Source organism: Macaca thibetana, chromosome 11 (assembly GCF_024542745.1).
Source record: "Macaca thibetana thibetana isolate TM-01 chromosome 11, ASM2454274v1, whole genome shotgun sequence".
Classification (NCBI taxonomy): domain Eukaryota; kingdom Metazoa; phylum Chordata; class Mammalia; order Primates; family Cercopithecidae; genus Macaca; species Macaca thibetana.
Window position 1 is genome coordinate 128,325,410 of NC_065588.1, and position 15,199 is coordinate 128,340,608.

The window sequence follows — 15,199 nt, forward strand, 5'->3', positions numbered from 1 at the left end:
AGGCCCGGCCACTTAATTTATTTTGATGTATGGTTTGTGATGAGAGTTTAAGTTGAATTTTCTCAATGCATTAATTAGTTTTTATAACGTAACTTTAAAATTCCTAACGCTTACCTTTCCCCTGGTTTTCTGAATTACTGTATGTGAGAGTTTCTTTTTTTTTTTTTTTTTTTTTTTTTTTTTGAGACGGAGTTTCGCTCTGTTGCCCAGGCTGGAGTGCAGTGGCCGGATCTCAGCTCACTGCAAGCTCCGCCTCCCGGGTTCACGCCATTCTCCTGCCTCAGCCTCCCAAGTAGCTGGGACTACAGGCGCCCGCCACCTCGCCCGGCTAATTTTTTATATTTTTTAGTAGAGATGGGGTTTCACCGTGTTAGCCAGCATGGTCTCGATCTCCTGACCTCGTGATCCGCCCATCTCGGCCTCCCAAAGTGCTGGGATTACAGGCTTGAGCCACCGCGCCCGGCCGTGAGAGTTTCTTTCTAGCCCTCATTTTCTCTTACTGATCTCCTTTGACACTCTGGGAATGTATTGTAAGGAAATAATCCCGAATATACTCTACCTATGTTAATTTAGCTTTTGTGCCAGTTTCACACTGATCTCCTATCGTAATGCTTGTTTAATAAGATCAGGAACAGAAGCTTGTTTTGAAAGTAATAAGCATGTTAACTGCCCCCACCTGGAGCTCCTGCCCTGCACCCACTCTGACGGGCTCTCTGCTGAGTGGCGGGAGGGCCCTGCTCTTCCCTTAAGCTATGGTTGTTGCAGCCTGTGTGCTGTCTTCTGACTCCCATCTTCAGAAACTAACCATCTGATCAAAGCATGCCTTTCTGCTGCTAGTTTAAATGTGCACTTTAAAAATGTTTGTAAGGAATATACTTGTGCATTTATAAATTCTGTAGTTTTTGATTTCATATATACGTATATTTCAGCTGGGTACCCGAAACTTGGAAGAGCCTTATACGTTTTGTAACTTCTTTTTTTGGGGGGATGGAATCTTGTTCTTCATTGCAGCATCAATTTCTTGGGCTCAAGTGATCTCCTCCTTCAGCCTCCTGAGTAGCCGAGAGTAAGGCTGCTACATTGCCACCATGGCTGGCTAATTTTTGTATTTTTCTTATAGAGATGGGGCCTCACTTTGTTGCCTAGGCTGGTCTTGAACACCTGACCTCAAGTGGTCCTCCTGCCTCAGCCTCCCCAGGTGCTGGCATTACAGGTGTGAGCCACCACGCCTGGCCATTTTTTATCCTCTTTAGATTCATGATTTTTAAAAATCCACTGTGCATTTTCTCATAGAGATAAGCAGTGATGTCCTTGTGATGAACAGGGGGTCTTGTTTGTCTTGGAGGAAGCAAGAAGAAGCTCTCTGATAGCTGTCCACCCAGGGTTGAGGTGAAGGCCCCCCAAGAAGACAGGGGCAGCTGGGTATGTCCAGCAGGACTGGAGAAGTCTGAATGGTGGCATCCAGGTCAAGCTGGCTTCTGTGGTGGGCCTAAATGTGAACCGGAATGTTGGGGGGTGGTGTGGCTTCTCACCCACTGGCTCAGTGCTAAACTATGACACCAAGAGTCCATCTGCTTCCCTTGAAAACTTGCATGAGATTTTTGCTCCTTTATGACATAAATTAGTTATTAAATAGATCCAAGCAGCAGCCACCCCCTTGATGTGGGACAGTGTCCCACCTCTCCTCTTGGAATGCTGGCACTCAGTTGGGTGCCAGGTGCCACTCACCATTGCATTTGCACCCTTGCTTCTCTTAGGGGAGAAAGAGCGACCACAATGGGGAACAGATGGGGCTGCAGTGGTGGGGCCCACTGCTTACCTTTAGTCCTCCTTTCCCCTGTAGATACTGAAGTCTATAGCCCAGGTCTGACCCTGTCTCACCCCAGGATTACCCTTGTCTGCTCCATCCTCTGCTTCATCCTGTCCTGAAAGCTGACTTTCCTCAGTGGCCCCATCTGCTCCTCCACGGCTGTTTCTCCTGTTTCTCGTCCACTTGTGCTCAGCAGTGTTTGGGTTAGAGCTCCTTTGAGGTTGTGGTACAGCCTCCCAGGGAGTTTGCAAAACCAGAAAGGCGACTCACCCCAGAGTAAGAGCCAGGTCCTGTGGCCATCTCCTTTCTCTCTCCCTTGAGACCTTCTCAGTTTCTTCTCTTCGTGTGTTCTTAGGGAGAATGTTGAGATCTGAGGCCATTCCCTACCTTCCACTCCAGGACTTGATGTCATATTTTCTCCTAGCTCCTGGCATAGGCTGGCAGCCTCCCCAGGGCAAGGACCGTCTTACCCGTGTCTGTCTCTACTCTCCTGTGGTAGCACCGGGCCTGACACAAAACTGGGGCTCAGTGTCTTTGAACTGGATTTACAAGAGGAGAGTTTGCAGTTGAGGTAGTCCTGGAGGTTGATAAGAACTACTGGCTGGGGAGGGCTGGGTATTTGCTTCTGGCGAGGTTGTGCTGCACACCCTCATTCAACAAGAGTCAGAATGTGTCCTGGGCACTGGGCGGCAGTGAGCAGGGAGCTGTCCCTCCGTGGGGAGAGGCGGGCAGAGGCTGGAAAGGGGCCTCGTGGTCCACAGCGTGAGTGTTGGCTTCAGACCTTGCTCTTCTGCCTGCCAGCTGTGTGGCCTTGAACAGCTCACAGGTACTCCTATAGTTCAATCTCCTAGTCCTTCAAATGAGGTGTGAGTAGTGCCTACCCCACAGGGCGGCCGTGAGGATTTGAGGGATGGCCTTGTCTCTCCAAGCGCCCACACAGGTTAGCTGTTGAGGTCAGCGATGATTGGTACGTTCTTCCCTCAGTAGGTGGTTTAGATTACCCACCCACTCCCATGGGGGCCACCCCAGGCACAGCAGTGACTGAGGACACATTTCTCCAGCTGTGCCATATTGATTGTGAGTCAGCTCTGTCGTTTGAATCAGATGCAGTGGGAATATACTTTCACAGTGTCTTTTCAGTGCCGTTAAATGATAATAAAACAATTATGTGTGCCTTCAAGTAACTTGATTTTAATTTTAATTTTTAGGAGAACGACACATTGGATACAGAAGGGAGGTGATCATGCACCATGGCACTGGCCCCCAGAACGTCCAGCATCAGCTGCAGAGGCCCAGGGCCTGCCCTGGCAGCGAGGGTGAGGAGCAGTCGGCCCACCCCAACCCACCCCCGTCCCCCGCAGCTCCCTTCGCTCCCTCAGCGAGCCCGTCGGCACCCCAGTCTCCCAGTTACCAAATACAGCAGCTGATGAATAGGAGCCCTGCAGCCGGGCAGAATGTGAACATCACCCTGCAGAGCGTGGGCCCTGTCGTCGGGGGAAACCAGCAGATCACACTGGCCCCGCTGCCGCTCCCCAGCCCCACCTCTCCAGGCTTCCAGTTCAGTGCTCAGCCTCGGCGGTTCGAGCACGGGTCTCCGTCATACATTCAGGTCACGTCCCCACTGTCCCAGCAGGTCCAGACCCAGAGCCCCACGCAGCCCAGCCCCGGGCCGGGGCAGGCCCTGCAGAATGTGCGTGCAGGGGCTCCTGGCCCTGGGCTGGGCCTCTGCAGCAGCAGCCCCACGGGGGGCTTCGTGGATGCCAGTGTGCTGGTGAGGCAGATCAGCTTGAGCCCATCCAGTGGCGGACACTTTGTGTTTCAGGATGGGTCAGGACTCACCCAGATCGCCCAGGGAGCCCAGGTTCAGCTCCAGCACCCGGGTACGCCCATCACAGTCCGAGAGCGGAGACCCTCCCAGCCCCACACACAGTCAGGGGGCACCATCCACCACTTGGGACCCCAGAGCCCTGCAGCCGCAGGTGGGGCTGGCCTGCAGCCCCTGGCCAGCCCAAGCCACATCACCACGGCTAACTTGCCACCACAGATCAGCAGCATCATCCAGGGCCAGCTGGTCCAGCAGCAGCAGGTGCTGCAGGGGCCGCCGCTGTCCCGGCCCCTGGGCTTCGAGAGGACGCCCGGCGTGCTGCTCCCCGGGGCTGGGGGCGCAGCAGGGTTTGGGATGACATCCCCACCCCCGCCCACCAGCCCTTCCAGGACTGCCGTGCCCCCAGGCCTTTCCAGCCTCCCACTCACGTCTGTGGGGAACGCGGGAGTGAAGAAGGCTCCCAAGAAGTTAGAGGAGATTCCCCCAGCCTCTCCGGAGATGGCGCAGATGAGGAAGCAGTGCCTGGACTATCATTACCAGGAGATGCAGGCTCTGAAGGAGGTCTTCAAGGAGTATTTGATTGAACTGTTTTTCTTGCAACACTTTCAAGGGAACATGATGGATTTCTTAGCTTTCAAGAAGAAACATTATGCCCCATTACAAGCATATCTTAGGCAGAATGATTTGGACATTGAAGAAGAGGAGGAGGAGGAGGAAGAGGAGGAAGAAAAATCTGAGGTTATCAATGACGAGGTAAGAAATAGGAGTTAATTTGCTTAGTACAAATCTTCTAGATGATCAGAGTCTATGCAACAGTGAATTAAGTAATAATTTATTGAGCCTGCGGTATTTTAAGGTTTTGGTTTCACAAGGATTTGAGCCATAAGTAGACGTGAAGAATGTGTTTGGCCTCCTTCATGGGAAGGAAGAGCTGTTGAGCCCAGAAGTGTGTCAGGAGGAAGGGACGGAGCTGCGCTGCGATGAGTGCGTATTCAACATCCAATGTTTTCATTGAGCACCAAGGGTTGATCTCAGGTTCAGAGAGCTCAGCAAGCGTGTCCAGTTTTTCCCCCTTGTATCTGGGTGTGTGGTTTGTTGGCTGACGCAGATGGCTATCACCAGCCGAAAGTGTGAAAGCCCAGCACCCTTTGTCTGGTTTTCCAAGTTTCACATTTTACTTCTATAGAGCTCCTTAAAGACACCATCAGCATGGTTTTCAACTGATTTAAGTCACTAGCTTTTTATAATAACCAGTCATAAGTCACTAGATGTATGTATATGGGACCTTCATCATTGAAATAGTTATTATGGCAAAAAACTAGTTTGAGAAGTTACTCAATTTTTAGATGTAGTTGAGATTTGAGATCATACTTAAAACTCATTTTTACAAATACCTATTAAGTGATATTTAAGAGTGACTCTTTTGTAGAGAGTATACTTTTTGGGTGCTTGGAATGGCACATAATAAACCCCTTAACTGAGATTTCTTAGTACCATGGTGAGTCTGAGACTTCCTGAAAACCAGAGTGAGAGCAGATTGGACCGTGACGCACTGTATTTTGTGCCTTTGTGTTGTGTAGTGTATACTATGTTGGTGGAGCTTATTTTGTTTTATGATACAGTTAAAATAATTTAAATATTTGTCAGCTCTTCTGCAAAGAAATCCGCTTTTGGTGAACAAAAGCTAGTCTCTTTGCTCAAGCAGTCCTTCCTGGTATCTATGGATGTATTTGTGTGACTTTGCCATTTTGTGTTTTCTTTTAACGCCTTTTCCAGGATGAATTATATTTATTTTTCAACAGGTTTATATGATTATTTTGAGGATTTCACCTCTATTGTCCTGAAACAGTAAAATTCATTTCTCTTACGTTTGTATACCAATGTTGTCTGTAAGCTCAATCTCCCTTCTCTGTGCTTAGAAAGAAAACAGATTCGTTTTTCTAACTTCCTGGTGAAAAAGACCTTTGCCATTCTGACCCTACATATAACAGAGTGGCTATTGTGCAGATCTCCTGCAGAGTTCTTAGGGCTTTGTTACTTGAAGTCTGTCTGCCATATGCATTTTTAAAATTTGAAGTTGCAGAATCTAAAGATATTGCACTTTGACTTAAATTGGAGTTTCTGCAAGGTTTGCAGTTTGAGTTAGGTTGTTGTGCTATAAATCTGTCAGTTCAGTATCCTTTTACAGGATTTGATGCAAAAACATTCCATTTTTAAACCCCAAATGTCAGTGAGCTATCAGCAATAAAATTCTAACAAAATTTTGAGCAGTTGTAAAAATCATGTTGCCTTTTTTTCTCAAAATATTTCCTCTCAGGTAAAGGTTGTGACAGGAAAGGATGGGCAGACTGGGACTCCTGTTGCTATAGCAACCCAGCTTCCGCCAAAGGTTTCTGCTGCTTTTTCATCCCAGCAGCAACCATTTCAGGTACTTTTCGATGGTTCTCAAATGTAGTCTCATCCCAAACTTTTCCTTCATCCAGATATTTTAACCTTCGATATACTACTTGCTCTTCAGCATTTTTTTTCCAGAGCCCATTTCTTATTTTTAAACAGTAAAAAATCTTCCTGCATATACAATTATAAAATTACATTGCATGAGTTAATGATGACACAGATCTTAGTGCATTGTTTTCTTTTGTATACTTGTAATGCGGTAGTAGCTTTAGCCTGCATGTCATCTAATACTTAGTCCTGTTGAATGTGTACTCAGGATTCCTTGTGTGCTGTGTTTTACATGTTGGTTCTTTCTTGTGTCCTTTATCTGTATTTTGAGAACAGTGCAAAACAGAATAAGAAAAAAAAGATTCAAGTAGATGATAAATTGGTATTTTCCATAGCTGGAGGAAATGCTGAAGTGAAATACACTTCTGAAATCATCAGGACCATAGGCTTCTAAACGGATATTAAGTGAATGCAAACTGATTTTTTCAATTTTTTGCAAATTCACTCTGTTAAATTAGTAATGCCAATTAGTTTAAAAACACAGGTCACTCACGCCTGTAATCCCAGCACTTTGGGAGACTGAGGCGCGCGGATCACCTGAGTTCGGGAATTCGAGACCAGCCTGGCCAACAGGGTGAAGCGCTGTCCCTACTAAAACTATAAAAATTAGCCTGGCGTGGTGGTGCACGCCTGTAATCCCAGCTAATCAGGAGGCTGAGACAGGAGAATTGCTTGAACCCGGAGGCGGAGGTTGCAGTGAGCGGAGATTGTGCCACTGCACTCCAGCCTGGGAGTAGAGCAGGACTCCGTCTCACAAAACAAACAGACAGACAAACAAAAACAAACTGCAAAATTTCTACTAGTTTTGGAATAGATAGTGCTGGGTTGTGAAAGCAGTTTCATCCTTGGGATTTTTGTTGTTATTTTAAATTTTGACATAATTTCAAATGTACATAATAGTTGCAATAATTATTTTAAAAAACCCTTATACTCTTTACCAAATTTACCAGTTGTTTTTGCCCCATTTGCATTATTTTCATTCTCATATATATATACACCTATATAAAACATATACTCTTTTATCTGTAAATAATTCAGCATGTGTTAGATAAGACTGTTTCCTTACCTAATGGCAGTACAGTAATAAATATCAGGAAATTGTACAGTAATACAATAATATATTCTAATCCATAGTTTATATTCAAATTTCATCTTTTGTCTCAAGGATGTCCGTCATAGTTTCTTCCCCCTGGTCCAGTATCAAGTTGTCATACCTCTCTGGCCTCTTTAATCTGGGCTGGTTTCTCAGTCTTTCATGACCTTGGCTTTGGCCTTGGCCTGGGCCTTGAAAAGTATAGACCAGCTATTTTGTACAGTGTCCTTTGATGTGGGATTGTCTGATATTTTCTTGTGTCCTATTTGAATCATGCATTTTTGAGAAGATTACTATAGAAGTAATGGTATGTCCAATTCAGTGTCTTATCGGAAGGCTGTGATGTCACTTTGTCCTGTAACTAGTAATGTTAACTCTGACCACTTCGTTAAGTTGGTTTCTACCAGCCCTGTCCAGTGGAAATTTATTTATTTTGCCTTTTGTAAATGATAAGTAATTTGGGGGAAGATACTTTGAGACTATGTAAATATCCTGAATCTCCTTAAACTTTTACCCACTAGTTCTAGCATCTGTTGATGAGTCTTGCCTGAATCAGTTATTGCTATAAAGAATCATGCTGGGTTTTCTAACTCCATCATTCTGTCTACATTTATTAGAATCAGTAGGCTGTAATATATCACTGTCAGTATTTATTAGCTTATGTTTGTTTAAACTTATTTACATTCAGTAAAATGCACTGTTTTTTAGTCTGTGCTTGTGAATTTTGATGAATCCTTTGAGTTGCGTAACCACCGCCACAGTCAAGCAACAGAACAGTTAGCTCCATCACCTCCCAAAATGTTCCCTCATCAACCCTTCACGCCTCCCTTGACCTTTGTTCTCCATTGCTAATGATTTTGCCTTTTCCAGAATGAGTATCTATGGAATCCTAGTCTGGGTTGCTTTTCAGTCTGGCTTCTTTCACTTAAGATAATGCATTTCAGATTCATCTACTTTGTTTTATTTACTATTAATTTGTTCTTTTTATTGCTGAGTGCTATTCCATTGTGTGAATGTGCCCCCAGTTTGTTTATCCATTTACCCTTTGAAGAAGATTTGGGTTGTTTCCAGTTTTTGGAAGTTGGGAGTAAAGCTGCTGTAAATGTTCACATACAGTTTTTCTTGTCAGCATAGGCATTCATCTCATTTGGGTAAATGCCTAGGAGTCAGAGTCTCTCTGAAACTATTCTGGTTTGGGTTGCTGGCTGCATGATTTGAAAAAAACAAAACAAAACTAGGAATCAGATTTATGGGTATGTTGAACTTAAGAAACCATCTGGTCGGGTGCAGTGGCACACACCTGTAATCCCAGCACTTTGGGAAGCTGAGGCGGGAGGATTGCTTGAGGCCAGAAATTTAAGACCAACCTGGACCAGGCACTGTGGCTTACGCCTGAAATCCCAGCACTTTGGGAGGCCAAGGTGGGAGGATCACTTGAGGCCAGGAATTTAAGACCAGCCTGGACTAGGCATGAGGCCGAAGTGGGCGGATTACCTGAGGTCAAGAGTTAGAGACCAGCTTGGCCAACATGGTGAAACCCTGTCTCTCCTAAAAATACAACAATCAGCCGGGCATGGTGGCACATGCCTGTAATTCTAGCTTCTCTGGAGGCACGAGAATTGCTTGAACCCAGGAGGTGAAGGTTGCAATGAGCTGAGATAGTACCACTGCAGCCTAGCCTGGGCCACAGAGTGAGACCCTACCTCAAACAAACAAACAAACAAACAAACAGACAGACACCCTGTCTACTAAAAATTTAACAATTAGGCCGGGCGTGGTAGCTCACACCTGTAATCCCAGCACTTTCGGAGGCCAAGGCAAGCAGATCACCTGAGGTCAGGAATTTGAGACCAGCCTGGCCAACATGGTGAAACCCCATCTCTACTAAAAATACCACAATTAGCCGGGTGTGGTGGTGGGCACCTGTAATCCTAGCTACTTGGGAGGCTAAGGCAGGAGAATCACTTGAACCTGGGAGGTGGAGGTTACAGTGAGTTGAGTTCACCCCATTGCACTCCAGCCTGGGTGACAAGAGTGAGACTCCTCCCAAAAAAAAAATTATAAAAAGCTGTGTGTGGTGATACACACCTGTAGTAGTCCCAGCTACTTCGGAGGCTGAGAGGTGGAACGATTGCTGAGTCCTGGAGTTCAAGGCTGCAGTGAGTGGTGAACATGCCAGTGTACTCCATCCTGGGCCACAGGGCCACATAGTGAGACCCTGTCTCAAAAAAATAAAAAGGTGGTTAGGTGCAGTGGCTCACGCCTGTAGTTCCAGCACTTTGGGAAGCTGAGGGGAGTGGATCACCTGAAGTCAGGAGTTCGAGACCAGCCTGGCCAACGTAGTGAAACCCCATCTCTACTAAAAATGCAAAAATTAGCTGGGGGTGGTGGCAGGCACCTGTAATCTCAACTACTCGGGAGGCTGAGGTAGGAGAATTGCTTGAACCCAGGAAATGGAGGTTGCAGCGAGCTGAGATCACGCCACTGCACACCAGCCTGGGTGACAGAGTGAGACTCCGACTCAAAATAAATAAATAAATAAATAAATGAATAAGGTTGGGCATAGTGGCTCACGCCTGTAATCCCAGCACTTTGGGAGGCCGTGGCTGGCAGATCAGTTGAGGCCAGGAGTTTGAGACCAGCCTAACCAATGCAGTGAAACCCCATCTCTACTTAAAAAAAAAAAAAAAAAAAAAAAAAAAAAAAATTAGCCAGGCGTGGTGGCGTGCTACTGTAGTCCCAGCTACTTGGGAGTCTGAGGCAGGAGAATCTCTTGCACCTGGGAGGTGGAGGTTACAGTGAGCCAAGATGGCACCACTGCACTCTAGCCTGGGCGACAGAGTGAGACTCTGTCTCAAAAAAAAAAAGAAAAGAAAAGATGAAAAGAAACTTCCAGACTTTCCCAAAGTGCCTGTACCATTTTGTGTTCCCAGTAGCAATGTAGGATAGTTCTTTTTGTTTTGCTTCCTCCCTAGTACTTGTTATTGTCAGTTTTCTTCTTTTTTTTTTTTTTTTTTTTTTTTTGAGATGGAGTCTCGCTCTGTCGCCCAGGCTGGAGTGCAGTGGCCGGATCTCAGCTCACTGCAAACTCTGCCTCCCGGGTTCACGCCATTCTCCTGCCTCAGCCTCCCGAGTAGCTGGGACTACAGGCGCCCGCCACCACGCCCGGTTAATTTTTTGTATTTTTAGTAGAGACGGGGTTTCACCATGTTAGCCAGGATGGTCTCGATCTCCTGACCTTGTGATCCGCCCGCCTCGGCCTCCCAAAGTGCTGGGATTATAGGCGTGAGCCACCGCACCCGGCCAGTTTTCTTCTTTAGTCATTCCGGGTCTAGTTTATTTTAATTTGGATGTCTCTGAAGACTAATAAAGTTGGGCATTTTTTCATTTGATTTTTGTATATCTTTGACGAAGTATCTGTTCATGTCTCACCCATTTTTTCATTGAGTTATTATTGCATTTGAAAGTCCTTCACATAAATATGGACATGTTTTTTGTCAGGTACATGATTTGCAAATATTTTTTCCTGTCTTTGGCTTGTTTTTTCCTTCTCTTAACACTATCTTTTTCAGAACAAAAGTTTTAAATTTTGTGGAAGTACAATTTATGATTTTTTTCTTTTATGGATTTGCTTTTGATGCCGTATCTAAGAACTCTGTGCAATCCAGGGTCAGAAAGCTGTTCTTCTGTGTTTTCTTCTAGAAGTTTTACGGTTTTACTTTTAGGTCTCTGATTTATTTTGAGTAAAGTTTTGTGTAACATGGCAAACGTAAGAAATTTGCATGTGAGCAATCAGTTGTTCCTGCCCTTTCCTGAAAAGACTATCCTGTGTGTGTTGAGTTGACTTGCATCTTTGCCGAAGATTGGTTGGCCTGCTTGTATGATTCTGTTTCTGGATGCTCTTCTCTTCCCTTCTCTTTAACTGCGTGTTTTTCTCTTGGCCAGTGTCACCCTATTGTGATTACTATAGCTTTACTAAAGTTTCGAAGTCAAGTAGTGTGAGTTCTCCAAGTGTGTTCTCCTTTTTCAAAATTATTTTGGTCATTCTAGTTCCTTTCCCTTTTTGTATACATTTTAGAATCAGCTTGTTGATATCCTTAAAACATCTTCCTGGAATTTTGTTTAGAATTGTGTTGCATCTATTGACCTGTTTGGGGAGGAGTGATATCTTAACAATATGAGTCTTCCAGTCCATGAATATGGTATATCTCTCCATTTATTTCAGTATTCTTTGATTTCTTTCATCAGCATTTTGTAACTTTCAGCATACATATATTTTCTTAGATTTATCCCTCAGTATTCCAATTTTGGGGGGTATTATAAGTAGTACTTTAAAAAGTTTCCCGCTGTTTATTGCAAGTATATAGGGTATACAGTTGATTATTTGAACCTACATTCTGCAACCTTGCTAAACTCATTTATTAGTTTTAGGAGCTTTTTTGTAGATTCCATGGGATTCTCTACGTAGAGAATCATGTCTGCAAATAGAGCAGGATTTTTTTTCTTTTTCAATCTGTATGCTTTTTATTTCTTTTCTTTTTTTTTATTGTACTGGCAAGGGTGTCCAGTATGATCTCCTTCCTGATCTAGGGGGAAAGCCGTTAGTCTCTTACAGTTAAGTAAGATGTTAGCTGTAGATTTTGCAGATTTTCTTTATCAAGGTAAGAAAATTCCCTTTTACTTCTGGTATATCATGAATTGATGTTGAATTTTGTCAAATACATCTATTGACAGTGATATGTGTTTTTTCTTCTTTAGTCTGTAAAAATGGTAAATTACATTAAATTGATGCATACTTTACAGACAGAACACGCAGATCTTCATTGTTAACGGTTTGCAGAGTTTTGACAAGTGCGTACACCCATGTAACCCACACAATGGTCGACATGTCCATTTCTATCACTCCATGAAGTTGCCTGATGCTCCTTGCCAGTCATTTACTGCCCAACCCCCCTCCTGGTGGTTCTGTAATTATTTATTTTGATACTCAGGTTATCTGTGATTGACCAACTGGAGCCTGTTCAAGCTGGCTCTAGTATACTTTCAACATACCTCTCTTACTTCCTGAGTACTTCCTTATGGCACAAAGTGTTTAAAGTTCACCTTGTATATATATATATATTCCTTGATCCAGCCCTGGAATCAGCCATTTCGACAAAGAGCCTGCTTCCTTTCGGTGGAGAATAGTAATTTGATGCTGCTATTTAGGTACTCATTGTAATGGGTTTTATACAATTGAAGATAACTCTTGGCTGGGCACGGTGGCTCACACTTGTAATCCCAGCACTTTGGGAGGCAGAGGCCGGCAGATCACCTGAAGTCGGGAGTTAGAGACCATCCTGGCCAACATGGTAAAACCCTGTCTCTACTAAAAAACACAAAAAAATTAGCTGGGTGTGGTGGTGCGCGTCTGTAGTCCCAACTGCTCTGGAGGCCGAGGCACAAGAATTACTTGAACTCGGGAGGCAGAGGTTGCAGTGAGCCAAGATTGTGCCACTGCACTTCCTTGGGTGACAGAGCAAAACTCTGTCTCCACCGCCCCCAACCCCCCTGAAAAAAAGAAGATAACTCTTAAGTCGGTGATTATCAGAAAATTTGTTAGTGGGACATCTTTACTGCTAATGCCTAGAGGAATATAATATATTAATGCATTCATAGACCACATTGATAAATATCTGCTTTAGAACAGTAGGACAATAGGCCAGGAGTGCCTATAAACATGAAAAAGAGATGCAGTCTCTACAATACAAATTAAACTGCTCAGACTTTCCATTCCACGCACAAGACTGCCAAGAGTTAAACTGGAGAGAATCTGTTGATGTAGAGCTGTGGGATTCTCGTCTGCTTTTGATGAGAGTGGAGCTTGGTCTAGTTATTTGGAAACGTTTTGCATCATCTGGAAAAGGTGAGCAGAGAGCATACTCTGACCAGCACAATGCTCTAGGGAGACTTGTATCTGTGCACCGGAACACATGTGCAGCGTTGTATCGGTGCACCGGAACACATGTGCAGCGTTGTATCGGTGCACCGGAACACATGTGCAGCGTTGTATCGGTGCACCGGAACACATGTGCAGCGTTGTATCGGTGCACCGGAACACATGTGCAGCGTTGTATCGGTGCACCGGAACACATGTGCAGCGTTGTATCGGTGCACTGGAACACATGTGCAGTAATGTTCCTCGCAGCATTGTTTTTGGCAGCCCCAAATTGGAAAGAACCAGATTGTCCATTGGCCACAGAATGTATGGGCTGTGTCCTGGAGGAGTACTAATAGAGCACCCAGTGCAAAACAGAGAGCCCTGCCATCGTGCACGTCGATGCTCGGGTGTAAGCAAAGCCGAGAGGGTTTAGACGCACACCCACAGGTGATGACACTGTAAGGACACAGTTTTTTTTTGTTTGTTTGTTTGTTTCTGCTTTATTGAGGTATAATTGGCAACTAAAATTTTATATAAAATGTACAAAGTGATTTGGTGTAAGGATAGTGAGGTGATTACTGCAATCAAATTAATTAGCAGTTACCCTTGTTGTGTTTTGTTCAGTGAGAATGGCTAAGATCTACTCTTTCAGCAAATTCCGAGTACACAGTGCAATATTGTTAACTGTAGGCTGGGCACTCTGGCTCACACCTGCAGTCCCAGCACTTAGAGAGGCTGAGCCTGGAGGGTCGCTTGAGACCACGTATTCAAGACCAGCCTGCACAACACAGGACACCATCTCTACAAAAAAATTAAAAAATTAGCCAGGTGTGGCATGTGCTTGTAGTCCCAGCTATTCATTCAAAAGGCTGAGGCGGGAAGATCGCTTGAGCCCAGGAGGTTGAGGCTGAAGTGAGCTATGATTGTGCCACTACACTCCAGGCTGGGCTCTAGAACAAGACCCTGTCTCTTAAAAAAAAAGATTACACACGTAAGTGATACTGTACAGCATTTATCTTTCTCTGGCTTGTTTCAGTTAGCATTATGCCCTCTAAGTTTTCATGTTGTCGTAAATGGCAGGGTTTCCTTGCTTTTTGTTACCAAAGAGTATTCCATTGTGTATATACTATATTTTCTGTTCATCTGTTGCTGGACACTGAGGTTGTTTTCATAGCTTGGCTGTTGTGAACAGTGCTGCAGTGAACACAAGAGTGCAGATACCTCTTCAAGACGCAGATTTCCTTTCCTTTGGCTGTGCACCTGGAAGTGGGATTGCTGGATCATATGTTCATGCTATATTTACTTTTTTGAGGAACCTTCATACTGATTTCCATAATGGCTGTAATAGTTTATATTCCCACCAACAAAGCACAAGGGTTCTTTAGGGAAATGTTTAACATACATTTTGGGTAGTTAGTATAGAAGCGGGTGTATGGAGTTTTTAAGGTATGGGTAAATTTTTATTTCTTTTTTTATTTTTGTCTTCCGGTATAATCTCAAGAGCCAAAATTTTTATTTCTTAAGGCATGTAATGAGTATAGGGATCGCTTTATTATTACTGCTTTAAATTGTATGTATGTATTTTTCCACTCTCCTCCTCAACATTGTGTTATGAAAATTCCAAACAAGTTGAATGGATTGTTTAGTGAATGATATCTTACTATTTAAATTCTGTGATTAATTTTACTGTGCTTTGAAAGCCTTGCATATATTTTATAATTTATTTTGTGTGTGTGATATATTTCCTAATAAAAAATTGCTTATAAGACTGAAAGAGGAAAACTAAGGAGTCTCCATTTTGACTTACAGACTTTTGAGGCAAATAACAGCGGGTATCTATCTAAGAAAATAGAAAAGGGTTAAAATGAAAAGCATCCATTTCTTTGGGAAAAAAAATTCCGCATGAGTTTAATTTATTACTTTCTTTTCTTTTTTTTTTTTTTTAAGACGGAATCTCGCTCTGTTGCCCAGGCTGGAGTGCAGTGGCGCGGTCTTGGCTCACTGCAACCTCCACCTCCTGGGTTTTTGCCATTCTCCTGTCTCAGC

At 44.2% G+C, this 15,199-nt stretch overlaps 1 protein-coding gene across 11 annotated transcripts in view; it reads left to right on the forward strand.

Moving 5' to 3' along the window:
• Positions 1–15,199, forward strand: part of EP400 (E1A binding protein p400) — a 231,973-nt gene that overhangs the window by 108,568 nt on the left and 108,206 nt on the right. For 8 of the 11 annotated variants that reach the window (XM_050747651.1, XM_050747654.1, XM_050747660.1 and 5 more), the window contains 2 exons: positions 3,019–4,388; positions 5,953–6,063. In XM_050747651.1, coding sequence (XP_050603608.1) covers positions 3,054–4,388; positions 5,953–6,063 — 1,446 coding nt within the window. In that variant the 5' untranslated portion in view covers positions 3,019–3,053. The remainder of the gene's footprint in view (positions 1–3,018; positions 4,389–5,952; positions 6,064–15,199) is intronic. The other 3 variants (XM_050747661.1, XM_050747656.1, XM_050747659.1) reach the window with 1 other exon arrangement.